Source organism: Colius striatus, unplaced genomic scaffold (genome assembly GCF_028858725.1).
Source record: "Colius striatus isolate bColStr4 unplaced genomic scaffold, bColStr4.1.hap1 scaffold_34, whole genome shotgun sequence".
NCBI lineage: Eukaryota > Metazoa > Chordata > Aves > Coliiformes > Coliidae > Colius > Colius striatus.
In genome coordinates, this window is record NW_026908518.1 from 144575 (window position 1) to 171671 (window position 27097).

The 27097-nt window shown below is 52.1% G+C and overlaps 2 protein-coding genes across 3 annotated transcripts; both read right to left on the reverse strand.

Annotated features, from left to right (window-relative positions):
* Positions 1-1970: 1970 nt before the first annotated feature.
* On the reverse strand, positions 1971-11055 carry LOC133629230 (dolichyl-diphosphooligosaccharide--protein glycosyltransferase subunit DAD1-like). Its single transcript, XM_062019887.1, has 3 exons — positions 10766-11055; positions 10049-10199; positions 1971-2172 (listed from the first exon to the last, which is right to left on the reverse strand). Exons 1-2 carry the CDS (start codon positions 10998-11000, stop codon positions 10069-10071), a joined length of 366 nt encoding a protein of 121 aa, XP_061875871.1. The 5' UTR covers positions 11001-11055; the 3' UTR covers positions 1971-2172; positions 10049-10068.
* Positions 11056-16211: 5156 nt separating this feature from the next.
* LOC133629217 (histo-blood group ABO system transferase 1-like) lies at positions 16212-26242 on the reverse strand. 2 transcript variants are annotated; one of them, XM_062019877.1, is made up of 8 exons: positions 26223-26242; positions 25478-25584; positions 23466-23522; positions 22613-22651; positions 21636-21674; positions 19184-19219; positions 17914-18048; positions 16212-17024 (listed from the first exon to the last, which is right to left on the reverse strand). In XM_062019877.1, the coding sequence occupies exons 2-8, from the start codon at positions 25540-25542 to the stop codon at positions 16349-16351; spliced, it is 1047 nt and encodes a 348-aa protein (XP_061875861.1). In that variant the 5' UTR covers positions 25543-25584; positions 26223-26242; the 3' UTR covers positions 16212-16348. The 2 variants fall into 2 exon arrangements, with proteins under 2 accessions (XP_061875861.1, XP_061875862.1); XM_062019878.1 differs by lacking the exons at positions 25478-25584; positions 26223-26242 and adding an exon at positions 23722-23748.
* Between the last annotated feature and the right edge of the window lie 855 nt (positions 26243-27097).

Genomic DNA, 27097 nt, shown 5'->3' on the forward strand with positions numbered 1-27097 from the left:
TTGTTTACTTCAAGGAAGGAAAACCACAGTGCAAAGCACAGGCAGCAAATAACAGAGTCAGGGCAGGGTGTGGAAGGGGCCTCATGGCCCAGGTGGGGCAGGAAGGGGCTGCACCACTTGTTCCATGATGCCACCAGTGAGATCTGGGTCAGCTTTTGATGCTCCCCCACAGCTCACCACAGAACCCACTTCCTCTGGAAAGTGGAGCAGCAAACAAGGGCATGTGGCAGGAGGAGGAGGAGGAGGAGGAGGTGTGTGGGTTGAGACACCTTCCCATCCTGCCCCCCTCAGCACAACCAGCCCTTGGGTCTGGGGGAGCTGGCTGGGGAAGGATTGAGCTATGGATAGTGTGGGCAGGGGAAAGGAGGGGAGGGAACACATTGTATGAGTGGTGGGGAGAGAGCACACAAGTGAGTGAGCTTTGTGAGTGCTGACAGGTCTCTGTGCAGCACACAGGTACTGAATCCATGCAGAAACATCTCAGAAGACAAGGGAGGAAGGTGGGGTGGCACAGAGTCTCCTCACAGTGGCAGGGAAGATGCTGCCATGGTCCATGGCCTCTGCTCTGTGCCAGCTCAAGCCCCCAACACCTACCTATGGATAGGAGATGAATTTGCCTGTGTTCTAGGGGTTTGAGGGGCTTTGCTGCAGAAAGCACCCTGCCCAGTGCTTGCCATCTCCCATCAAACATGACCCTGTGCACAGAACAGCCTCTCTGCTGCCCTCTTCAGTGTGGACTCAAGCAGCCTCCTACAAGCCTCCTGAAGCTCATTCAGGTCATAGAATCACAGAATCATTTGGCTGGAAAAGAGCTTTAAGCTCCTGGAGTCCCAGCCCTGCCCTCAGGGGCACTGACCCCTGGCCCTCAGCACCTCACCCCAGGGCTTTGGGGTCCCTCCAGGGCTGGGCACTGCCCCAGCTCCCTGGGCAGCCTGGCACAGGGCTCACACCCCTCTCAGGGAATGGCCTCAGCTCCAACCTCAACCTCCCCTGGGGCAACTTGAGGCTGTTTGTGTCCTTCCCTCTGTGCTGTCCTGTCCTTCAGGTACCACTGTAGCCCAGCTTAATGCCTGAGGCTGGTGGTGTCAGAGCTGGCAGCAGCTCTGTTCCTACCTCAGAGCCAGGCAGCATCCTATGAGACAGGACAGAGCCTGCTCCCTCATACCTGACCCTTCAGGGGCTCAGTCAGCAAGAGGCTTAGGAGCAGCAGGTTTCACACTTTCATGGGTTTCATGGCTGCAGCACAGCTGGAAATGCAAAAGGAGGAAGGTGGCAAAGAGGATCCATAACCCAAAGCCATCAGACTCAAGCACCAGCAGACAAGTGTTACACAGCCCCAACACACCTTTCACCTCTCCACAACAAACTGGACAAGTGTGGAGCAGCATCAGCACAAGGATGGAGCCTCATGCCTGAAGGTAAATGCTGCAGCCAAAGGTGTGGGGGAGGCTGGCTGGGGTTAGGATCTCATCCTGTGCCCATCATCACATCACCACAGGGCTCTGACTTTACATCAGGACAAAGCAGCATTGGGACACAATGCAGGAGCACATCAGGCTGAAGGAAAGCCAACACTGTGGGCAAGTGGCTGCACCAGAGCCCAGCCTTAGTGAGCCTGAGTGCAGCTGGGACATGCAGCTGAACCCCATGGGCCTGTGGGGAGACAGGTACACTTGGGGATGTACTTCTGCTCATGAGTGCTGACCACAGCCCAACCCAAACCTTCCACAGCTTGGAAGCCTGGGGGTACACTGGCAATGCAATCCCAGAAGATAAAGGTGCAGGGAACAGGGAGATGGGAAGGGGAGGTGGCAGCTGGGTCTCCATCATTCCTTGTCTCCTGCTTCCTTCTGAAAGTGGGGCACAGAAACAAAACCTGCTGGGAGGGAGGGTAAAAGCAGGGAGTTTTGCCTCAGAGGGAACCTGAGTGTCAGAAGAACCTCTGTGCTTGCCACCCACAGGGAAAAGACTGCAGTATCACAAAGGGTTTTATTGACAGGCAGGTTTACAGCACTGAGGCAATGTGAGGGGGCAGCAGTGCCCTCCACAGGGCAGTTTGAGGGGAAAAGCCTTGAGCATTGCCCTGCCAAGGAGGCAGGTTCAGGAGTCTGCTGCTGAACCACACGTCCTGGTGCCAGGCTTTGGCAGCAGAGCTCAGGAGCAATTCCAGACCTGGAAAGAGAGGAAGGCAACAGAAGCAATGTCTCTGCTAAAGGGAGAGGAAACATCCCACAGGCTCCAATGATCCTGTAGCCTCTGGCAACAGAAACAATAAGGCCTGTCCTCCACCTTCCTGCACCAAACTCTGTGTGTGTGTCCTAAACTCCCACCTCTGTCCTTCACCTTCCTGCACCAAACTCTCTGTGTCCTAAACTCCCACCTCTGTCCTTCACCTTCCTGCACCAAACTCTGTGTGTCCTAAACTCCCACCTCTGTCCTTCACCTTCCTGCACCAAACTCTGTGTGTCCTAAACTCCCACCTCTGTCCTTCACCTTCCTGCACCAAACTCTGTGTGTGTGTCCTAAACTCCCACCTCTGTCCTTCACCTTCCTGCACCAAACTCTCTGTGTCCTAAACTCCCACCTCTGTCCTTCACCTTCCTGCACCAAACTCTCTGTGTCCTAAACTCCCACCTCTGTCCTTCACCTTCCTGCACCAAACTCTGTGTGTCCTAAACTCCCACCTCTGTCCTTCACCTTCCTGCACCAAACTCTGTGTGTCCTAAACTCCCACCTCTGTCCTTCACCTTCCTGCACCAAACTCTCTGTGTCCTAAACTCCCACCTCTGTCCTTCACCTTCCTGCACCAAACTCTGTGTGTCCTAAACTCCCACCTCTGTCCTTCACCTTCCTGCACCAAACTGTGTGTGTGTCCTAAACTCCCACCTCTGTCCTTCACCTTCCTGCACCAAACTCTGTGTGTCCTAAACTCCCACCTCTGTCCTTCACCTTCCTGCACCAAACTCTGTGTGTCCTAAACTCCCACCTCTGTCCTTCACCTTCCTGCACCAAACTCTGTGTGTGTGTCCTAAACTCCCACCTCTGTCCTTCACCTTCCTGCACCAAACTCTGTGTGTCCTAAACTCCCACCTCTGTCCTTCACCTTCCTGCACCAAACTCTGTGTGTGTGTCCTAAACTCCCACCTCTGTCCTTCACCTTCCTGCACCAAACTCTGTGTCCTAAACTCCCACCTCTGTCCTTCACCTTCCTGCACCAAACTCTGTGTGTCCTAAACTCCCACCTCTGTCCTTCACCTTCCTGCACCAAACTCTGTGTCCTAAACTCCCACCTCTGTCCTTCACCTTCCTGCACCAAACTCTGTGTGTCCTAAACTCCCACCTCTGTCCTCCACCTTCCTGCACCAAACTCTGTGTGTGTGTCCTAAACTCCCACCTCTGTCCTTCACCTTCCTGCACCAAACTCTGTGTGTGTGTCCTAAACTCCCACCTCTGTCCTTCACCTTCCTGCACCAAACTCTGTGTGTGTGTCCTAAACTCCCCCCTCTGTCCTTCACCTTCCTGCACCAAACTGTGTGTGTCCTAAACTCCCACCTCTGTCCTTCACCTTCCTGCACCAAACTCTGTGTGTCCTAAACTCCCACCTCTGTCCTCCACCTTCCTGCACCAAACTCTGTGTGTCCTAAACTCCCACCTCTGTCCTCCACCTTCCTGCACCAAACTCTCTCTGTCCTAAACTCCCACCTCTGTCCTCCACCTTCCTGCACCAAACTCTGTGTGTCCTAAACTCCCACCTCTGTCCTTCACCTTCCTGCTCAAACTCTGTGTGTCCTAAACTCCCACCTCTGTCCTTCACCTTCCTGCACCAAACTCTGTGTGTCCTAAACTCCCACCTCTGTCCTCCACCTTCCTGCACCAAACTCTGTGTGTCCTAAACTCCCACCTCTGTCCTTCACCTTCCTGCACCAAACTGTGTGTCCTAAACTCCCACCTCTGTCCTCCACCTTCCTGCACCAAACTCTGTGTGTGTGTCCTAAACTCCCACCTCTGTCCTCCACCTTCCTGCACCAAACTCTGTGTGTCCTAAACTCCCACCTCTGTCCTCCACCTTCCTGCACCAAACTCTCTCTGTCCTAAACTCCCACCTCTGTCCTCCACCTTCCTGCACCAAACTCTGTGTGTCCTAAACTCCCACCTCTGTCCTTCACCTTCCTGCTCAAACTCTGTGTGTCCTAAACTCCCACCTCTGTCCTTCACCTTCCTGCACCAAACTCTGTGTGTCCTAAACTCCCACCTCTGTCCTCCACCTTCCTGCACCAAACTCTGTGTGTCCTAAACTCCCACCTCTGTCCTCCACCTTCCTGCACCAAACTCTGTGTGTCCTAAACTCCCACCTCTGTCCTCCACCTTCCTGCACCAAACTCTGTGTGTGTGTCCTAAACTCCCACCTCTGTCCTTCACCTTCCTGCACCAAACTCTGTGTGTCCTAAACTCCCACCTCTGTCCTTCACCTTCCTGCACCAAACTCTGTGTGTGTGTCCTAAACTCCCACCTCTGTCCTTCACCTTCCTGCACCAAACTCTGTGTGTCCTAAACTCCCACCTCTGTCCTTCACCTTCCTGCACCAAACTCTGTGTGTGTGTCCTAAACTCCCACCTCTGTCCTTCACCTTCCTGCACCAAACTCTGTGTCCTAAACTCCCACCTCTGTCCTTCACCTTCCTGCACCAAACTCTGTGTGTCCTAAACTCCCACCTCTGTCCTTCACCTTCCTGCACCAAACTCTGTGTCCTAAACTCCCACCTCTGTCCTTCACCTTCCTGCACCAAACTCTGTGTGTCCTAAACTCCCACCTCTGTCCTCCACCTTCCTGCACCAAACTCTGTGTGTGTGTCCTAAACTCCCACCTCTGTCCTTCACCTTCCTGCACCAAACTCTGTGTGTGTGTCCTAAACTCCCACCTCTGTCCTTCACCTTCCTGCACCAAACTCTGTGTGTGTGTCCTAAACTCCCCCCTCTGTCCTTCACCTTCCTGCACCAAACTGTGTGTGTCCTAAACTCCCACCTCTGTCCTTCACCTTCCTGCACCAAACTCTGTGTGTCCTAAACTCCCACCTCTGTCCTCCACCTTCCTGCACCAAACTCTGTGTGTCCTAAACTCCCACCTCTGTCCTCCACCTTCCTGCACCAAACTCTCTCTGTCCTAAACTCCCACCTCTGTCCTCCACCTTCCTGCACCAAACTCTGTGTGTCCTAAACTCCCACCTCTGTCCTTCACCTTCCTGCTCAAACTCTGTGTGTCCTAAACTCCCACCTCTGTCCTTCACCTTCCTGCACCAAACTCTGTGTGTCCTAAACTCCCACCTCTGTCCTCCACCTTCCTGCACCAAACTCTGTGTGTCCTAAACTCCCACCTCTGTCCTTCACCTTCCTGCACCAAACTGTGTGTCCTAAACTCCCACCTCTGTCCTCCACCTTCCTGCACCAAACTCTGTGTGTGTGTCCTAAACTCCCACCTCTGTCCTCCACCTTCCTGCACCAAACTCTGTGTGTCCTAAACTCCCACCTCTGTCCTCCACCTTCCTGCACCAAACTCTCTCTGTCCTAAACTCCCACCTCTGTCCTCCACCTTCCTGCACCAAACTCTGTGTGTCCTAAACTCCCACCTCTGTCCTTCACCTTCCTGCTCAAACTCTGTGTGTCCTAAACTCCCACCTCTGTCCTTCACCTTCCTGCACCAAACTCTGTGTGTCCTAAACTCCCACCTCTGTCCTCCACCTTCCTGCACCAAACTCTGTGTGTCCTAAACTCCCACCTCTGTCCTCCACCTTCCTGCACCAAACTCTGTGTGTCCTAAACTCCCACCTCTGTCCTCCACCTTCCTGCACCAAACTCTGTGTGTGTGTCCTAAACTCCCACCTCTGTCCTCCACCTTCCTGCACCAAACTCTCTCTGTCCTAAACTCCCACCTCTGTCCTTCACCTTCCTGCACCAAACTCTGTGTGTGTGTCCTAAACTCCCACCTCTGTCCTTCACCTTTCTGCACCAAACTCTGTGTGTGTGTCCTAAACTCCCACCTCTGTCCTTCACCTTCCTGCACCAAACTCTGTGTGTGTGTCCTAAACTCCCACCTCTGTCCTTCACCTTCCTGCACCAAACCCTGTGTCCTAAACTCCCACCTCTGTCCTTCACCTTCCTGCACCAAACTCTGTGTGTCCTAAACTCCCACCTCTGTTCTAAACCTTCCTGCACCAAACTCTGTGTGTGTGTCCTAAACTCCCACCTCTGTCCTTCACCTTCCTGAACCAAACTGTGTGTCCTAAACTCCCACCTCTGTCCTCCACCTTCCTGCACCAAACTCTGTGTGTGTGTCCTAAACTCCCACCTCTGTCCTCCACCTTCCTGCACCAAACTCTCTCTGTCCTAAACTCCCACCTCTGTCCTTCACCTTCCTGCACCAAACTCTGTGTGTGTGTCCTAAACTCCCACCTCTGTCCTTCACCTTTCTGCACCAAACTCTGTGTGTGTGTCCTAAACTCCCACCTCTGTCCTTCACCTTCCTGCACCAAACTCTGTGTGTGTGTCCTAAACTCCCACCTCTGTCCTTCACCTTCCTGCACCAAACCCTGTGTCCTAAACTCCCACCTCTGTCCTTCACCTTCCTGAACCAAACTGTGTGTCCTAAACTCCCACCTCTGTCCTTCACCTTCCTGCACCAAACTCTGTGTGTCCTAAACTCCCACCTCTGTCCTTCACCTTCCTGCACAAAACTCTGTGTGTGTGTCCTAAACTCCCACCTCTGTCCTTCACCTTCCTGCACTAAACTCTGTGTGTCCTAAACTCCCACCTCTGTCCTTCACCTTCCTGCACCAAACTCTGTGTGTCCTAAACTCCCACCTCTGTCCTCCACCTTCCTGCACCAAACTCTGTGTGTCCTAAACTCCCACCTCTGTCCTCCACCTTCCTGCACCAAACTCTGTGTGTGTGTCCTAAACTCCCACCTCTGTCCTTCACCTTCCTGCACCAAACTCTGTGTGTCCTAAACTCCCACCTCTGTCCTTCACCTTCCTGCACCAAACTCTGTGTGTGTGTCCTAAACTCCCACCTCTGTCCTTCACCTTCCTGCACCAAACTCTGTGTCCTAAACTCCCACCTCTGTCCTCCACCTTCCTGCACCAAACTCTGTGTGTGTGTCCTAAACTCCCACCTCTGTCCTTCACCTTCCTGCACCAAACTCTGTGTGTGTGTCCTAAACTCCCACCTCTGTCCTCCACCTTCCTGCACCAAACTCTGTGTGTCCTAAACTCCCACCTCTGTCCTCCACCTTCCTGCACCAAACTCTGTGTGTCCTAAACTCCCACCTCTGTCCTCCACCTTCCTGCACCAAACTCTGTGTGTGTGTCCTAAACTCCCACCTCTGTCCTTCACCTTCCTGCACCAAACTGTGTGTGTGTGTCCTAAACTCCCACCTCTGTCCTAAACCTTCCTGCACCAAACTCTGTGTGTGTGTCCTAAACTCCCACCTCTGTCCTTCACCTTCCTGCACCAAACTGTGTGTCCTAAACTCCCACCTCTGTCCTTCACCTTCCTGCACCAAACTCTGTGTGTCCTAAGCTCCCACCTCTGTCCTTCACCTTCCTGCACCAAACTCTGTGTGTGTGTCCTAAACTCCCACCTCTGTCCTCCACCTTCCTGCACCAAACTCTGTGTGTCCTAAACTCCCACCTCTGTCCTCCACCTTCCTGCACCAAACTCTGTGTGTCCTAAACTCCCACCTCTGTCCTTCACCTTCCTGCACCAAACTCTGTATGTGTGTCCTAAACTCCCACCTCTGTCCTCCACCTTCCTGCACCAAACTCTGTGTGTGTGTCCTAAACTCCCACCTCTGTCCTTCACCTTCCTGCACCAAACTCTGTGTGTGTGTCCTAAACTCCCACCTCTGTCCTCCACCTTCCTGCACCAAACTCTGTGTGTGTGTCCTAAACTCCCACCTCTGTCCTTCACCTTCCTGCACCAAACTCTGTGTGTCCTAAACTCCCACCTCTGTCCTTCACCTTCCTGCACCAAACTCTGTGTGTCCTAAACTCCCACCTCTGTCCTTCACCTTCCTGCACCAAACTCTGTGTGTGTGTCCTAAACTCCCACCTCTGTCCTCCACCTTCCTGCACCAAACTCTGTGTGTGTGTCCTAAACTCCCACCTCTGTCCTTCACCTTCCTGCACCAAACTCTGTGTGTGTGTCCTAAACTCCCACCTCTGTCCTCCACCTTCCTGCACCAAACTCTGTGTGTCCCAAACTCCCACCTCTGTCCTTCACCTTCCTGCACCAAACTCTGTGTGTGTGTCCTAAACTCCCACCTCTGTCCTTCACCTTCCTGCACCAAACTCTGTGTGTCCTAAACTCCCTTCTCTGTCCTCCACCTTCCTGCACCAAACTCTGTGTGTCCTAAACTCCCACCTCTGTCCTCCACCTTCCTGCACCAAACTCTGTGTGTCCTAAACTCCCACCTCTGTCCTCCACCTTCCTGCACCAAACTCTGTGTGTGTGTCCTAAACTCCCACCTCTGTCCTTCACCTTCCTGCACCAAACTCTGTGTGTGTGTCCTAAACTCCCACCTCTGTCCTTCACCTTCCTGCATCAAACTCTGTGTGTGTGTGTCCTAAACTCCCACCTCTGTCCTTCACCTTCCTGCACCAAACTCTGTGTGTCCTAAACTCCCACCTCTGTCCTCCACCTTCCTGCACCAAACTCTGTGTGTCCCAAACTCCCACCTCTGTCCTTCACCTTCCTGCACCAAACTCTGTGTGTCCTAAACTCCCTTCTCTGTCCTCCACCTTCCTGCACCAAACTCTGTGTGTCCTAAACTCCCTTCTCTGTCCTCCACCTTCCTGCACCAAACTCTGTGTGTCCTAAACTCCCACCTCTGTCCTCCACCTTCCTGCACCAAACTCTGTGTGTCCTAAACTCCCACCTCTGTCCTTCACCTTCCTGCACCAAACTCTGTGTGTGTGTCCTAAACTCCCACCTCTGTCCTTCACCTTCCTGCACCAAACTCTGTGTGTGTGTCCTAAACTCCCACCTCTGTCCTTCACCTTCCTGCACCAAACTCTGTGTGTCCTAAACTCCCACCTCTGTCCTTCACCTTCCTGCATCAAACTCTGTGTGTGTGTGTCCTAAACTCCCACCTCTGTCCTTCACCTTCCTGCACCAAACTCTGTGTGTCCTAAACTCCCACCTCTGTCCTCCACCTTCCTGCACCAAACTCTGTGTGTCCTAAACTCCCACCTCTGTCCTTCACCTTCCTGCACCAAACTCTGTGTCCTAAACTCCCACCTCTGTCCTCCACTTTCCTGCACCAAACTCTGTGTCCTAAACTCCCACCTCTGTCCTTCACCTTCCTGCACCAAACTCTGTGTGTCCTAAACTCCCACCTCTGTCCTCCACCTTCCTGCACCAAACTCTGTGTCCTAAACTCCCACCTCTGTCCTCCACCTTCCTGCACCAAACTCTGTGTGTGTGTCCTAAACTCCCACCTCTGTCCTTCACCTTCCTGCACCAAACTCTGTGTGTGTGTCCTAAACTCCCACCTCTGTCCTTCACCTTCCTGCACCAAACTCTGTGTGTCCTAAACTCCCACCTCTGTCCTTCACCTTCCTGCACCAAACTCTGTGTGTCCTAAACTCCCACCTCTGTCCTCCACCTTCCTGCACCAAACTGTGTGTCCTAAACTCCCACCTCTGTCCTCCACCTTCCTGCACCAAACTCTGTGTGTGTGTCCTAAACTCCCACCTCTGTCCTCCACCTTCCTGCACCAAACTTTGTGTGTCCTAAACTCCCACCTCTCATCTGCTGAGAAACACCAGGCATGGCATGGCCTCAAACAGGACATCTCTGGGAGCTCCAGCTGCCAAAAGCCCTTTGAGTGAGGCATTTCTCTCAGGAGAGAGAAACACAGGTGGGTTTCTGTGACAGCTTGTCCTTGGCCAAGGTGAAGTTGGGAGCGCTGCCTCTCTGTCTTCTCTCCCAACTCTACAACAGTACTGAAGCTGTGTGAAGTGTGCTTGCCCCTTTGTGACCCCAGGGATCAGTACCTCCCAGTGTGTTCCAGAGCTCAGCCAACAAAGTTGATGACCACGAGATGCAGGATGGTGCTGGCGAAGAGGAAATCAGCGAACGCCCGCTCGGGTGAAATGCCCTGGAACTGCCCCTTGTTCTGGGGGTTGATCTGGATCCGGAGGCAAACTGCATGGCAAAGAATGACACAGCACAGAAGGAAGCCACAAGTCTTCCTGGGGCACTTCAGCCCAGTCTGGGTCACTGTTCCACCGGGGCATAGGAACTCTTAAGGTGAGCAGGGGATTCCCACGGGGCTTTATGCAATCAGCTCTCCCACTGAGAGAGCTGAGCCCTGAGGGGAACAGGCTTATAGCTGGATGGGACTTGCACAGCAATGCACATTTCTATGGCCTCCACCCTGCGTGCTGGGGAGGGCTTTGGGTGCTGTTGTAGGAGAGCAGCACCCCAAAGCAGCCACTGCTTGGCTTTTGGTTTCATCACGGGGCAGCTGCTGAAGGAGCCCAGTACAAGGGGAAGCTGGGAGCCCTGGGCTGGCAGGGTGGCCAGGATGCTGCACTGGGGTTGGAAGTGCGCTGCAGAGCTGCCCCAGCCCCATCCCCTGCTTCCCCTCCATCACGCCCCAGCGGGGAAGGTGCTGGGGCTGCCCTGGGGGCTCCGGAACGATCGCTGCAAGGGCTCGGGGAGCTGCTGCGGGATGGGGTGTCGGGCGGGGACACCGCGCGGGCACTGACCGCCGAGGATGAAGCTGCCGACGGCGGAGATGAAGCCGCTGAGGAAGGAGTTGAAGGGGAAGGTGCCGACGCCGAGGCAGTAGCCGAACTGCAGCGCGCCGCTCAGCAGCACGTACAGCAGGTAGGCGTCCAGCACCTTTAGGCGGCTGGGCGTGCCGCTGCCGTACTCGGACAGGCAGCGCCTCAGCACCGAGCCCAGCGAAGTCCCGGCCCCGGCTCCGGCCGCTCCCGACATTGCGATCGCTGCCGCCCGCACCGCGGAGCCCGGCGCGCCACCGCGCACGCGCCCTCCCGCCACCGCGCACGCGCCCTCCCGCCGCCGCCGCCGCGCGCATGCGCAACACACGTGGCGCCACGGCCGGTACTCGCTTCCCCCCCACCACCCCGACAGGCGCATGCGCAGGTTGCTCCGCCGAGGCCACGCCCACGAGGTTCGGCAGCAGCCAATGGGAGCGCGGCGGCCGCTGTTGCCGGGCAGATTAAGGAGCGGCTCGCGCAGCCCGCGCTTTTCCGCACCTCCCTCAGCCTTCAGTCGACGGCGCGTCCCGCCGCGGCCCAGCCGTGAGGCCCCGGCCCGGCCATGAGGCCCTGCCCTGGGGACAGAGCTGGTATGGAGGCGCTGCGAAGCCCGTAGGCACGCTGGCGGGACGTGAGCAGCGCACAGAACCCGGGGGGGAGGTGGGATCCCTCAGCCCCGTGTGAGGGGATGTGCCGGGAGTCGGAGCCAGGCCCATGGGAGCGTGTTGTGAGGGGCCAGGGGCTGTGGATCGGGGTGTGAGCGGGGAAATCACCCCCCTGGGCACAAGGGAAGGGCAGTGAAAAGGGGGAGGCAGGGGGACAGCCCTGCTTGGGCATGCAGCCCTGCTTGGGCATGCCACAGCCCTGCTTGGACGTGTATCCGTGCTGGCCTCGAGAGGAGGCCGCCACCAGCCGTGTCCAGCCTTGTTTAAGCGAGGGATCACACCTCCACAGTCTCCTCCAGGGCTTGCTCTGTTCTTGCTGTCACCACGTGCAAGCAGAAGGGGTGTCCTGGCTGAACAGGGAGCTTCAGCTGCAGCTCGGCAGGAAAAAGAGACTTGGAGGCCTTTGGAAGAAAGGGCAAGCAGCACAAGAGGACAACAGAGGATGCTGTGAGTCTTGATTGATAATAAGCTAACTATGAGGCAGCAATGTGCCCTCGTGGGTAAGAAGCCAATGGTGTCCTGGGATGCATCAAGAAGAGTGTGGGCAGCAGGTCAAGGGAGGTTCTGCTCCCCCTCTGCTCAGTCCTGTGTCCAGTTCTGGGCTCCTCAGCTCCAGAGGGACAGGGAAGTGCTGGAGAGAGGCCAGTGCAGGGACACCAAGATGATCAGGGGACTGGAGCATCTTTCATATGAGGAAAGGCTGCAGGAGCTGGGGCTGTTCAGTCTGGAGAAGAGGAGACTGAGGGGGGATCTTATTAACACTTATAAGTATCTAAAGGGTGGGTGTCAGGAAGTTGGGACATCCCTCTTTTCTATAGTAGCTAGTAACAGGACAAGGGGTGATGGGATGAAGCTGCAACACAAACAGTTCCACTTAAACATAAGAAAATCTCTTTCACGGTGAGGGAGCCCTGGCACAGGCTGCCCAGGGAGGGTGTGGAGGCGCCTTCCTTGGAGCTCTTCAAGACCCACCTGGACACATCCCTGTGTGACCTGATCTAGGTGACCCTGCTTCTGCAGGGGGTTTCACTGGATGATCTCTAAAGGTCCCTCCCAACCCCACCATTCTATGAAACCCTGAAAGCTTCACTCTAATGGGAAAGATAAGGACATCAAAGACACCTCAAATTACTCCATTCCTGCAAATAACTGCCATTGCACAGTGCTCTTAATTCTAGGTCAGTGGATTTTTTTATCTTGAGAGCCTGCAATTCCACAGAAGAATGAAGGTGTGCCTCTCCTCAGAAGCTCAACACTTCTGCTGTTAATCACATCCTGATTCCTGTTGAAAAATCAATTAAACCCCAAACAAGGTTTTTTTGAGCATTAATTAGATCAGAGAATCAGCTGGCACCAAGACAATCCATTCATCACCTTTGCAGATCTCACCACTGCCTGAAGCTGTGAAAGCACATATTTCATACAACTGCTGGTGCAATCAGAGAATAAAGTGCCTTGTGAGCTGAAGGACTTGCACTGAGATGACAGTCAGGGGGTTGGTCTTATGGAGGGTCTTATGGACTATGGGTTTAGTCACATCTTCACTTTCACAGACTGGGGTGAGTGATTTAGTGGTAGTTATAAAAGGCAGAAGAGTCAGAGATTCTAAATAAACCCAGAAACTGTTCTTCAGAACAGCTGATTTCATCTTCCATGTCACAAAACCACAGAATCTCCAAGTGCTGGGGGTGGGAAGGGCCCTGCAGAGCTCACCAAACCCCTGCTAAAGCAGGTTCCCCTCAACCAGTGGGCACAGGAACGTGTCCAGGCAGGTTTGGGAACCTCCCTAGAAGGAGCCTCCACACCTTTCCTTGACAAACTCACCCAGAACACACTGTGTCCCACTGTCCCTGCCACTGACATGTCAGTCCAGCACCAGCCCCAACACTGGCTCCTTAGGAATGTCACTTGTCACCCCTTCCAACTACTATTCTAGTCAGTATACATGCTGTATGCTGGTCTTTTTTGCTGTGAGGGTGTATTGCTGGCTCAGCTTGTTGCTGCCCAGGTCCCCCTGGCCCTTCCCTGCAGAGCTGCTTTCCAACCAGTCAGCCCTCAGTACCTACTGTACCTGGTGTGCTCAGGCCTCTGCTGATGGCTGACAACCTGCCACCACTGTATGCACACAAACAGCTGGGACAGGACTGGGGTTTCCCCAGCAGCAGGCTCTTAGACTCTGTGTCTCCAACATTCAGCCTCAAGGTCTGTGCTGTAGCTGGTTCCCAGATATATTCACCTGATTCCTGGCTGCTGCAGCTCACTAGTGTCAAACACCTCAAAGCAGAAGCCACTGCCATCCAAGACAATAACTAGGTACAAGGTTAGAGAAGACAAGACATATTTGTGGTCAGACTCAGGCCCTGGACACACAAGCACAATAACCTGTGTAAACACAAGCCCTGAAGCTTTTGCTCCAGTGTCCTACTCCAGCTCTAGGAGTGATTAACTAATCACTCCTGAAAGTGTCTCCAGATCTGCCTGGGCAGGCAGCTGCTGCAAAGGCTCTTTGATGGATCTGACTGCAGGAGGCTGTAAGATTCAACTTGGCATCTTCAGAGAGCTGACAATAAACAGCTCTCCCAGGCTGGCCTGTGAGTGTGACTGACTTCCCTGGCCATGGTTATCAACACTCAGCTCTCCTCTGCCTCACCCAGCCTGTGCTGCTGTTTGCTCTCCCCATGTGCCTTGTCACAGCCCTTGTCTCATTCCTCAGTTGTGTACTATGTCCTCATTTCATCTCCTGAACACAAACTTCAGCCTTTCTGTATTCTGGCTAATCCTGGTGTGACAGGGCTGGGGGAAGATTGCTTCTGGTGGCTGCTTTCAGCTGTTCCTGCTCCATGACCCCCAAGAAGTGAGTTGCAATGAGCACTGATGGGCAGCAGATGGAAGCAGTAGCCTGGGTGCTGCAGAAGTGAGTTGCAGTGAGCACTGAGGGGCAGCAGATGGAAGCAGTAGCCTGGCTGCTGCAGAAGTGAGTTGCAATGAGCACTGAGGGGCAGCAGATGGAAGCAGTAGCCTGGGTGCTGCAGGCACCGTCTCCAGAGACCAGAGCACTGACAGCTCAGGGGCTGCTGCTGCAGAAGGGGGAGCTGGGGGTGAGGGGGAGACAGTTCCAACAGACCTGCAGAACTCTGCCATGGGAATTGCTGGAGTTACGTTTCTGGGGATGGTTTAGTGCACAGCTGGGAAATTCACTGGCAGTGGAGAACTTTGTCTCCTTCCTTAGCTTGATTCACTTTTGCATCACAGCTACCTGCTCAGGCTTCATATTTGCCCACTACTCTGACCTTTATGAATGCTGCCCTGTTCCAGTACATTCACTTTGGCCCATTGCCTAGCCTAGTCCATCTGTATTTCCTTACAAGCCTGCACATCCCACACCCTGGTCCTCTCAATGTAACCCATCACCTCTAGAGTCCATCCCTCTCATCCTATGCTGCTGCTTTCCCCTGCTGCAGCCTAGTCCCTAGGTGGGAACACACTGCTCCCTTCTGATTCCTCCCTGTCACTGCCCCACCTCAGCCTGACACTTGGCCTGTTCCACCCACCACAACTTGCACACAGCCAACTGGACTGGCCTGGCCTGTCAGTATTGCACTGTCCTGGGCAGGTTCAACCACCTGCCTTGTGCTCCCTGAGATGCCAATGAAAATACACAGCCCCCTGTTCACTCTGTTTCCCTGGTGAGAAACTGGCTCGTGCCTGGGGGTTCTTGTGGATGCACTGCATTGCATTTCCTTCAGCCTCACAGAGCCAAATGAAGGCAAAGAGCTGTGATGGACAGAGCAACACATTAATAACAGCATGAAAACTCAAATGGACCTGTGTGAGACTGTCCCACCCACCCAATCTCCCTGCACAGCCTCACCTCCTCCTGTGTCCTCAGGGGTCAGGTCTGGCTGTGCTGCCTCCTGCTCTCCCTTGTGCCATTGAGCTGGTTCCAGTGGCTCAAGTGTCATTCAGCAAGAGGCTTGCTGCTGGAGCTGAGCATGTGGGAATCCTTTCCATAGGCTCCTTTCCCTCATCCCACACTTCACCAGTCCCATAGCAGCATCCTGAAACAAAGTGAGACCCTGTGGGGCCTCCAGACCTTGGCAGAAAGATCAGAGAGTGCTTTGCCTGTGACTTAAGTTTCCCATAACCCTTACAAGCACCAAGGGACTTGTGACCCCTGTTTTGGGGCTTTGCTGACCTGACTTTTAGAATCAAACCTGATTGTTTTTAGAAGCTCTGACTTTGTCTGCTCTGGGCTTTTGTTATTACAGTTATAAACTGACCTGTAAGTGCTGTTGTATCTGAGATGACTATGAATGAAAGACCATGAGGGGTATGTGTCTGTAAGACACAGAAGTGACCTGTTGATTGGACTGGCACTTGCATATGATGGGTTCTTTTTTCCCCTGGCACCTCAGTACATCCAGGCTTCTTCCAGACAGCACTGAAACACCTTTTGTTGGGATTATTAGCTTTGCTGGTGCTGTATGAGTGGGTACAGCTGACTCTGTGTTGTGGCAAACTGCTGTGTGAGAGGCATGACTCAAGCAGAGGCTAAAACATTAATCATGAATGTATTAGAAGGAGGAAGAAAAGGATGTGCCTGGATTAACGACTCCAGCTGTAAAACCTAGAGGCAAGAACACCACAGCCCACGTGGAGCTTGATCCTGGGCTCCCAGGAGTCATGAGCACTGAAGACAGGAGTTAAACAGGCACAGAGATCATTGCTTCTCACCACCCATCACTGCAATTAAGGCTGGCTTAACAGAGAAAGTCTCCACTTGGCCTTTCCCAGTAGCATCAGAAAGACAATAACAGATAATGACTGTAACCTGCATGTCTGTTTTACTCCCTTGACACTCAGGACCTGCTTGCTTCCTTGCTTGCTCTGCTGCAGCAGCTCACTGCCTGCCAGCCCTGCTCCCAGAGCACAACCTCTTCACCTGGATGACGCGGGGCCGCCTCAGCTCTGCATCCCAGCAGTACTCCGGCGAGAGCAGGCGCGTGGGCTTGTGCTCCAGCAGATACTTGTTGAGGTGGCTCTCATCATGCCACCTAGCTTCAATGCCATTTCCTCTGTCCTCCAGGATGCCTTTAAAACAGGCTCTGGTCAGTCTGTAGACCTCAGCCACGCTCCCCCCATAGAAGCTGGCTGTGTAATAGAAGTCTCCTTCTCCCTGAGGGACGGCAGCGCGGGACTCGGCGCGTGGCTCGTAGGGTTTGCTCTCACGCCGTGTGGCGTAGTGCCAGGAGCTGATGGTCCCCACCAGTGTGTCAATGATCTCCACACCAACGTGTTCAACCAGCTGCACATCGATGTCTACGGAGTAGAGGTAGTCCACCTCGTACTGGAATCGGCTCTGGATGTACGTGCTGATGATGCCCATTCGCCTCAGGGAGATGTCCTGCCCCCGCGTGTGATTCTGGACAGGGATGACAAAGAGGTGATTCTCAGGGGCCAGCTGAAGGTGAGAGATCTGCTCAGGATTGTCTGTGAACAAGTAGAAGTTCACCTGGTGCCCAGCAAGGAAGTATTTGTTGGCAGAGCTCATGAAGCCTTTTATGAACTGGACATATCTGAGAGACAAGGACAGAAAAAGAGTGGAGAGAGGTTCTTCCTGACGCTGCACGGTGGCTTCTCAAGTCCATTTCGTTTCTCCTGCTCTATCCACCCCTCCTTTCTTATATTAGTGCTCTTTATTCAACATGGCTGCTACCCCTTCAACCCTTCCCCACGCTGCTGCAGTGCACCATTGACCAGTTCTCACTGTCCTGTACCCTGATGGCCTTTCCTGCTCACTGTGCACAAGCTGCTCCCTACTGCCACTGGCACGGCATAAATACTTCTCCTCACCCTTCACTCTCACATGTACCCTGGCTCCTTGGCACTCTTTCTGCAGCTTAACTTTTGCTCTCTTTCATAGAGAGGATTCAAACTATCAGTGGAATCCTTTTGGTTGCCTTGAGACACATGAAGTCTCCATTGAACTCTGGGACGCTCAGTGGAGACAGGGGGAGCAGAGCTCAAAGAGGAACAGAACCGTCCCCCAGAATGACAAGCTACAGTTGCCTGGTTGGTAACTTCACTGGAGCTAATGTTTCCATTCTAATTTCTACCAGGAACCCATTAATCATCTCAACTTGGCAGAATTTGGTGCCCCAGGTTAGAGGCAAATCCTGTTAGAAACACAGCAGGGGCTGTATCTTCCTTCTCTCTCTTTCCTTCTTCCTATCAAAATGATAGTCATTCTTACAAGGGTTTTCTTGCCCTTTGCAAGGCAATGCCTCCTGCTTTTTGCACAGACAGCTGCCTTGCTTGAGAAGTTGCCACTGATAAGCTTATCCCAGCCAAAAGCTGCTCATTGCCCTTGGAACCTCCTCACTCCTGCTCCACCAGCAGCATTGCAGCACCACTGGCAGGTGAGAGGTTGAAGGATTTGACAAGAAATACATGACAAACCAATACTTTTCAACAGCAAAAGTGACCACTCCAGTGACCAGGTTCTTCTGCATATACTGTGCATTCAGGATGTCTCTATTGAACGTGCCTTCCCACACAATTGGAGCCAACCAGGGTGTCAACACCAGTACATCTCGCCTCCTGCAAGGGGTTTGAGAAGGAAGGTAGTCTTTAGATGGCCTATAGAATTCATGAAGGCAAACACAAGCTTCACCAGGGGAGCTCTAGCTTTGAACTGGTCATCCCAGACTCCTTTTGAAATCATTAGGAGTCACCATCAGTGAAATCTGAGTCATCCTGCCCTGGAGCAGACAAATAAGTCAGATGCCTCCAAACCATGTGCTTTTCTACAAGGTAGAGCAGGAGTAAACTTAGAACCTGTGCTCCTGATTCAGCCTTTGTTGACAGGAAGGTTACAGCTCCAGCTGACTGTACACAGCCACACCTGACCATGAGCTCAACCATCTGTGTCCACCCAGCATTTCATCCTTGTATCTAACACCACTGGCTCAGTCCAGCAGATATCAGAGTGCAAGCAACTGTGCAAACCACACACACATCCAGGGGACTTAGACACGAGTATGGGCTTGAACTCTGAGTTCCTTTGAAAACTGAAGCTGGCAGAATGTCACTCAGGGCTTTGGTTTGGGTCACTAGCTCAAGGTGGCCATTGCCAGGGGAACTGCTGAGTCTGGTAGCTGAGCAGAGGCAAGGCTGCTGCAGCTCAGTGTCTCCTGGTCCAGCCAGCAGCAAAGCTGAGAACATATTCCCAGTAAACACACACATATACAACACACACATGTATGTCTGGCTACACAGGTAGTGCAGACATGAAACACAGCACTGTGCAACCATGACACCAGCAGTGCCATCCTGTTCACCTTTCAGCTGCTGAGAATGACAGTGAAAAACCCCTCAGACCACACATATTACACCCAGGTATATCTGTACATATATATGCAGTCTGAAAGTTGCTCCAGCCAGCCTTTCCCTCTGACTCATCTCAGTGGATTTCATGCCTGGACAATAAGGCCAGTTGCTGTCTTGTTACAGCCTTGGTGGGCACATCCACACTGCAATTGTTTCTCTCCTAAGGCTGCTGGGGTCCCCTGCTTCCCATTGCCCCTCTGTGCTCCTCTGTGTTGTGTAGAGCTGAGTCTTTTACCACATAACCTAAAAATTATAAGGGCAATTCCTGAAGCTACCTGAGAAGAACAACCCTTGACACACCCTCTTGTTCTTTTCAGTCCTTTCAGATTTAAAAGATGAAGCTTACCTTGGTTTTGTCAGAAGAGGCTCAGGGTATAATAAGCTGTAGAAAAGAAAAAGTATGTGTGACCTTGGCATATCATGGTCATCCATTATCACTACAGCCCAATAACACAGCAACAGGAGAGGTGGGGTGTAAAGAGTTCTGGTTTGAGAAGACATCTGGTTAGTGGCAGTTCAACACCAAAACCACAGACAAGAACCAAAGGGACATGATCAAAACCCAGGCACACAAACCTCAACAGGCAGTAGCTTATTAAAACACAACCAAAGGAACTCTGAAGTCAGCAACTGGTGGGCTGAAACAAACTGTGGGAATGTGTAATCTTTTTGTTCAGTGGAAGAGCCAAAGCAAAGAGAGAGAGACTGGAGGGATTCAATCAACAGGCTGTTGGTCACCCTGCACCAGCCTGGTGCAGCCCTGAGCCCTCATCACTACAGTCTGCCCCATCTCCTTTGTGGACTCTGTGCTCATTTATTTCCTCTGTGACCTTGCTCTCTACTTTGTCAGCAGGTGTCAAACTGCTCAAGCCTGTGAGCAGGAGGAGACCAGAATCTGGAAAGACAAGCTGGGGACTGGATAAGTCTGTTTTGTGCCTGAGTCTGGACACAGCTGCTGTCTGCTCCAGGCTTTGAGGAGCTCCCAGGCATCCCTGTGGAACATCAGAACGAGGGGATGTGTTTGTCCACTTGTGAACTACAGCTCTGGTGAGCAGGAAAGAAGAGTAGCATGAGGCAGCCTGAGTTGTTTCTGCTGGTCTTGCTCATGTAGAAGCTCTGCTCTGTCAGGGCCAGGCTTGGTGACCACTGTGCTGTTACATGTGCTGGCATCTTTCATATCTGCATTCAGTTTCACCACAGGCTGGAGACAGAAATCCTTCAGCCTTAACCAACGGGACTCATCTTGCTTTAACACGATTAATTCAACTGAAGAGACCACGTCAGGTCTCTGCAAACACTTTGGCAGGAGGCAGCTGTGCTGTACCGTGTCTGACATGCAGCAGCTATTTCTCACACACACCATAAGGTGGCAACAGAGGCTGAGGGAGAAATCCTGCAGGATATTGCCTTGCAAGGCTTTTGTTTCACTGACTCAACAACCAGAGTCTGCTCAGTCACAGGAATGTGTCTCAGTTGCTTTACACAGACACTATCTGGAAGCAGTTCATGCAGCCCACAGGGCCTGTGGATCACTAAATGCAAAAGGGATCATTCGAGGCCTCTGTGAAGGATGAGATATTTTGCACCTGAACACATCCAAACCAGTCCCTCTGTTAAGAGTGGGAAGGTGTGTGCCAGGTGTGCTTGAGTTTGTGCATGACATGGACTGTTAGAACCAGCACCAGCAGAGGTGGAGAGCCAGGTGATGGCTTCAGCTGAGAAGCATCTTCCTGGAGACAACCAGAACAGAACAAATAACAGAGAGTAATATTTCTTAGGAGCTCCCAGGAGCAAAAATGAACTCCTTCCTTTTAGGTTTGTAGTGGGGAAAGTTACCACCTGGGAGAAGAAAATTAGGCATCAATGTTGAATATATTTCAATGTCTAGATCTGAAACTAAGTTAAACAAGTACCAGAGTTCAGACACCTCACTGTGAATGTGTCAAGCATCATCTTTCACACAACAACTGAATGGTTGAGTTTGGAAGAAACCTCTGGGGATCATCTGATCCAACCCCCATGCTCAAGCAGGGCCACCCAGGAGCACATCCAGACAGCTTTTGGACATCTCCAAGGAGGGAGACTTTGCAGCCTCTCAGCTAGCTTGTTTCAGCTGTTCAGACAGAACCTCCTGTGTCTCAGTTTGTGCCTGTTGCCTCTTGTAATGTCACTGGGCACCACCATAAAGAGCCTGGTTCTGCCTCTCTGCAGCCTCCCTTGTTAAGTTATTCCCCAAAGCCTTCTCTTCTCCAGCCTGAACAGTCCAAGCTCTCTCAGCCTTACCTCATGGGAGAGATGCTCCAGCCCCTCCATCATCCCTGTGGCCTTTGTTGAACATCTCCACTACATCCATCTCTCTTTGCTACTTTTTCTAGAGCTAGTGGCTCTAGAAGAGGCAATTCCACAAACTAACTCACCCCACTGCTCTAAAAGTGCCTTTCCACAGACATTTACAATCATCTGGAGTGCTGACTGTTACCACTGAAAGCAGCATCAGCCAAGGGCTCTTCCTGTTTAGCTTCTGAGATGTGAGGTGGCAGGGGAAGGGGAAAAAATCAACCAAGCTCTGAGCAAACCAAATTCACTTCAGCAGTCACTGTCATTGCACAGTTTCCTTTCTGAAAGCAAACAAGCAGAAGATGCTGCATCCACAAAACTTGGTCCATGGTTCCTGAAAGGGCACCTACACATGCACCCACTGCTGTCCATCCAGACAGGCTGTCAGCTGCTCTGACTTGTGACACAGCCATGAGAACAACATCATATCCTGTGAGTGGAGCCAGAAAGCTCATCCTTACCGTGGAAGCATGGAAGATGTTTCATTTAAGTCTGCTTGTCTGTAAATAAGAGACAAGGGAAAGACACATAAACACCTCAGGGCACAGCAGTTGCAGATTTCCCTTTGTGGAGCCAGATGGGATGAGCCCCACAGGAGATCCTGAGGTGTTTCTGCAGTACTCCCCTTGGATCCAGTGTCAGTGGGTACCCAGTCACTAAGGCTCCACCACAACTGGTGGCTTCACCTCTACACACAATGTTAACTATGTTTAAGCAACATTCCTCAGACACACTACTCAGCTGGTCTGACCAAGGCTGAATGCAAAATAATCTATGCTAAGCTTATCTCCAGCAGGTTCCTGCAGGGTACCCTCAGGAAGTTCCATTCTACTACTCCACACAGAGCATTTGGTCCAGTAAGGCCAAATGTCTTGCACACAGTTCATAGCTCACTGCTGGGTGTGGTGCTGCATGCCTGCACTGTGCACCAGGTCACACACAGAACCATTGAATCACTTCAGTTGGAAAACATCTCTAAGATCATCAAGCCCAAGGGACTGAAGTTCTCTCCCCATCAGGGACATGCACTGGGTGAGATTCCAACAGTGGCCTGCAGCAAGGGCTTGACAAGAAACTGAGAGTCACTGACTCTCTAAATGAGACACTCTAGAGAGTCATTTCTTATTTAGATGCTCTTTGTGCACCTGAAATTGTGCTGGAGATACTGAACAACCCCAGACTTCCAGCACCAAAACAGGCCCCACTCAGAACCTCAGCCTGGCCACCCCACACCCTCTGAGGATAAACTGGAACACAAGGGGTTTCTTCTCTGCCAAATTCCTTTAACCTTTAGCACAACAGCAGCTGGTTGTTCTTAGAGAAGACCCAGCTTTGGCACCAGGTGTTGTTCAGCATGGAAGAGGACTGATGCTTAGCAAGATACCCACACATATCCACAGGTCAGAGCTGAGGGACAGCAGAGGTAAGAGGTCCTTACCTTGAAAGCTGACACAAGCTCTGGTTCATGTTGGTCACACTGCAAACAAAACACAGAAAAGAGCTTCAGTTCATGAAAACAGTACCAGGGACATCAACCTGCTTTCTTATGCAGTGCTCTACAGCCCAAGTTTCACTCTCAAGGCAATGGTTTGGAACCAGGGTCACTGAAGACACACCTATGACCAAATAAAAACAGCTTTTCCCTGTTATTATCTAGAAATAAAACTCAATGGTATCACTCCTTTAACTTGTTGCTCCTTTCATGCAGCTGTATGGATTTCAAAGGATTTACTGGTGGATCCTGGTGGTCATGTCTCTGCATTTACATTCTCTTACAACAGCAGCTCCAGATTTAGACACATAATTCCTTGTCCAAAGGGCTATTTGGGTAAGAACATGACACACACTATCTCTAGATCCACAGCTAAGAGATTCTGGCAAGGTCCATTTCTTTCTAATGAGTACAGAGGAGGCCTAGGACACTTCCTTACAGAAACACAACTTTTAGATGTCTAAAGCAGGTGGGCTGAGCTGTATTTCACTGCATGGCTTTGCAGGAGCTGGTTCAATTCATTTGCCTTTCCCTCTTCTGAGGGAAAACCTCTGAGGTTTTTAATGAAACCTCTGGGATCTGAGTCTGTTCACCCAGCTCAAGGCATTCACAGGAGAGATGTCTGCATCTCAGCTGGTCACTGCAGCGTGACCAAATGGAAACAAGCATTTCTAGGGCTCTCCTCTGCTCAAGGATTGGTCTTATCAGCTGAGTCTTATCCTAATGGCCTAGAACAACACACATGCTGAATCTTGCAGGGCATGCAGAAGGAAACTCAGTCCCTTAAAGCAATACACACTCTTCAGAGGAGGCTGTGGGCTTCTGATCACTGGCTTGGGAGAAAGGGTGATGGTACCTTGGGGAAAGAAAGCAAGCAATGAGTCAATGATAAGGACAATAACACATCAACCACTCCTCCACCCCCTTTCTGGCTGAAACTGTACAACTATCAGAGCTGTAAAAGCTGACAGGACACCTATTTGTGGGGCCAAACTGGTGATGAGGATGTGTAAAGCTCTGTTGTCTAGTCTGGTGTTACCTGCAGATCTACTGACTCTGAAGATCTGTAGATGATTTAATTTGCACTTCATGAGGCCTCAGACCACTTGTGCCAAAGGACAGATGTCTGCTTTACATCAGAGCTTGCTCAGGGCTGACAGTCTAATCTTCTTTTGGAGTGAGGCATCTACACCATGACTTTGGCTCTGCTCTGGCATGTATGTGGAACCTCCTCTGTTGTGAGCCAAATCATATCACCAGCAGAGGATGCTCTGCCTCAGAGCACCTGGATGAAAAGCTTCTCCTAGTTCCTCCATTTGGAACACTCTTCCAACATTACTGCACCAAACTCTGCATCCCCAGATCTCCTCAACTTGGTCTCATGCCAGGCTCCAAGGCACTGAGTACCTGCTATGAAAGCATGGCAGCAGCACGCTGCTCCAGACACACAACCCAAGGGACACTCGGGCTGACCACTGATGGAAGGTCTCCCATCCCAGGAAGGTTCCTTATCCCAGGAAGGTCCCTTATCCCAGGAAGGTTCCTCATCCCAGGAAGGTTCCTCATCCCAGGAAGGTCTCTCATCCCAGGAAGGTCCCTTATCCCAGGAAGGTCTCTCATCCCAGGAAGGTCTCTCATTCCAGAAGGTCCCCCATCCCAGGAAGGTCCCTCATCCCAGAAGGTCCCTTATCCCAGGAAGGTCCCCCATCCCAGGAAGGTCTCTCATCCCAGAAGGTCTCCCATCCCAGGAAGGTTCCTCATCCCAGAAGGTCTCCCATCCCAGGAAGGTTCCTCATTCCAGGAAGGTCTCTCATCCCAGAAGGTCTCCCATCCCAGGAAGGTCCCTTATCCCAGGAAGGTCTCTCATTCCAGAAGGTCTCCCATCCCAGGAAGGTCCCTCATCCCAGAAGGTCCCTTATCCCAGGAAGGTTCCTCATCCCAGAAGGTCCCTTATCCCAGCAAGGTCTCCCATCCCAGGAAGGTTCCTCATCCCAGGAAGGTCCCTCATCCCAGGAAGGTTCCTCATCCCAGGAAGGTCCCTTATCCCAGGAAGGTTCCTCATCCCAGAAGGTCCCTTATCCCAGCAAGGTCTCCCATCCCAGGAAGGTTCCTCATCCCAGGAAGGTCTCTCATCCCAGAAGGTCTCCCATCCCAGGAAGGTTCCTCATCCCAGGAAGGTCTCTCATCCCAGAAGGTCCCCCATCCCAGGAAGGTTCCTCATCCCAGGAAGGTCCCTTATCCCAGGAAGGTCTCTCATTCCAGAAGGTCTCCCATCCCAGGAAGGTTCCTCATCCCAGGAAGGTCCCCCATCCCAGGAAGGTCTCCCATCCCAGGAAGGTTCCTCATCCCAGAAGGTCCCTCATCCCAGGAAGGTCCCTCATCCCAGGAAGGTCCCTTAGCCCAGGAAGGTCTCCCTTATCCCAGGAAGGTTCCTCATCCCAGGAAGGTCCCTTAGCCCAGGAAGGTTCCTCATCCCAGAAGGTCCCCCATCCTAGCAGCATAAACACAGCTAGTACCACTCCACAGAGCACCAGCTCTGTGCCAGAACTCTGCTGATCTGCAGTCCAGAAGTGTCATCAGCGATGTAAACATGAGCATGCACACTTGGGCTCCTTAGAATTTCAGAGAACAGATGCAAAGTGTCCACATTTGCTTATTTGGGTCCTTTGAATACGAGAAAGGATTAGGAATGTAGCTTTGTGCAAGTGCTTACGTTGCATCTGCCCAAGGACAGCCACAAGAAACATCACTCAAGCTGAGCAACAGAAATACATGCTGGCTGAGAATCATTACCAAAGGTTAAACACCCACCAGATGGCTCCTGTGATTCCTGCTGTCAGCACAATGGCCACTCCGTGTAACTTTGTGATTCCCATGTTGTTGGTGTTCAAAAGGAGATTGTGGAGCCTGGATTGTCACTAGAGAAAAACACCCCACACAGATAACACTGTAGTTATTAAACACTGAAGAAGCCTCCTGGTTTGGACAGCAGGTCAGGACACAATGCAGAGAGCACGCAGGCTTTGGAGTGGGCACGTTTTACACCTCGTATCATCGACTCCAGCTGCTTGCAATAGATACTCCACAGACTGAGCTCTCCCTGGGGAGTGGTAGTACAGTGGTATCACTTTATCATGCACAAACAAGTAATTCTCAGTTAGGTTTTCTCTGGATCAGGTTTTCTTCCTTTCCTGGCCAGTGCTCACTCTGCTGTTTATCTCCTCTACTCCAACCTCCCATTCATCCTGTGTATCCTTTTGGACTCCTTGTGTTTTCCACCGTGTCTCTTACCCCTGCAAACCTCTTGTCTTTCTAAATGGAAGGCTGCAATCCCTTTCTCTAAGTCAGCTCCTCATCCCCACCCACTCTGTGGCTGTCCACAACTGTGGTTCAGTCAATCTTTGTGTCAGCCTCCTGGGAAGACTTCAGCATTCTTTGTTTCTCCATATTACCTTTCCCTGCTCCCAGCTTCTCTTGAGCATCTCTTCCACATGTCACTTTTGCTAGCCACCATGCCCTAGCCCCAGCCTATTACCCCCTTAGCCACAGTACTCACCTATGGTGCTCTCAGTGCCTCCACTTGAGCAGCTCCAGCTCTCCTCCTCCTCCACTTCATCTCTGCTCACATACCAGCTGAACCAGCCTCAGCACAAGTCATCTGCGTGTCAGCCCTGTGTCAGCACTTAGGCTCAGGGCCAAAGGATGGGCCTCCACCCAGTTCTTTACCTGATGTGGGAGTGCTGCCTCCTGAGGAATGGGGTAACAGGAAGGAACTTGCAACAACCATTTATCCCCTAACACTGCATCACTGAGATTCCTGATGAGCAGGGAGGTAACACTGAAAGAGGTGATCTAAAGAAATGGTAGGGGAATGCTAATAAGAAAACAAGGCATGGAAATGGAACCAAGTGGTCACACATGCAAAATGATTTGGCCTCTTGCAGAGTTCTCTTGCACCGATATTGTTACTATTTACATTCCTGAAGGAGCACTAACTAACAGAACACTGGGAATCAGGGAGAGGGGATGAGAACTAGCAGGTCCCAATCAGACTTACCTTTCCTGAGTGGCATCCTCCTGCTTTGCTCTCCAGACACCCAAAAGTGTTGGTGTGCATCCATCATTGAAGCTATGGGAATACATGCCATTAGTCTATCAGTAAACACAACAAACACCAAGTCTATCCACAAGTATGCCAATAATAACACCCTACCCTGAGTGATCTGTGGCCCCCCAGATCAAGGGGTATAAAGTTACCTGGCTCTGGCTCAACAGGGTTAAACCCCTCTAAAGCTGATGGCTACATCCACAACACACCACAGCATCTCTGTCTGATGGGCTGGTGGCTCTTTGAGGTTTCTGTTTGAACTAACAACAAGTTAAGAGCACAGAAAAGTGTTGTTTCACTTGCATGAAACAGAAGGTACAAGT

What these genes read in the sequence shown, in the direction of transcription:
- LOC133629230 (XM_062019887.1), bottom strand. Translation starts at nt 11,000, where the DNA reads ATGTCGGGAGCGGCCGGAGCCGGGGCCGGGACTTCGCTGGGCTCGGTG. An exon ending in CGGCAGCTTCATCCTCGGCG is followed by an intron (nt 10,200 to 10,765) that starts GTCAGTGCCCGC and finishes TTTGCCATGCAG; the next exon opens with TTTGCCTCCGGATCCAGATC.
- LOC133629217 (XM_062019877.1), bottom strand. Translation starts at nt 25,542, where the DNA reads ATGGGAATCACAAAGTTACACGGAGTGGCCATTGTGCTGACAGCAGGA. An exon ending in GGAATCACAGGAGCCATCTG is followed by an intron (nt 23,523 to 25,477) that starts GTGGGTGTTTAA and finishes TCTTTCCCCAAG; the next exon opens with GTACCATCACCCTTTCTCCC. An exon ending in AGCTTGTGTCAGCTTTCAAG is followed by an intron (nt 21,675 to 22,612) that starts GTAAGGACCTCT and finishes TCTTATTTACAG; the next exon opens with ACAAGCAGACTTAAATGAAA.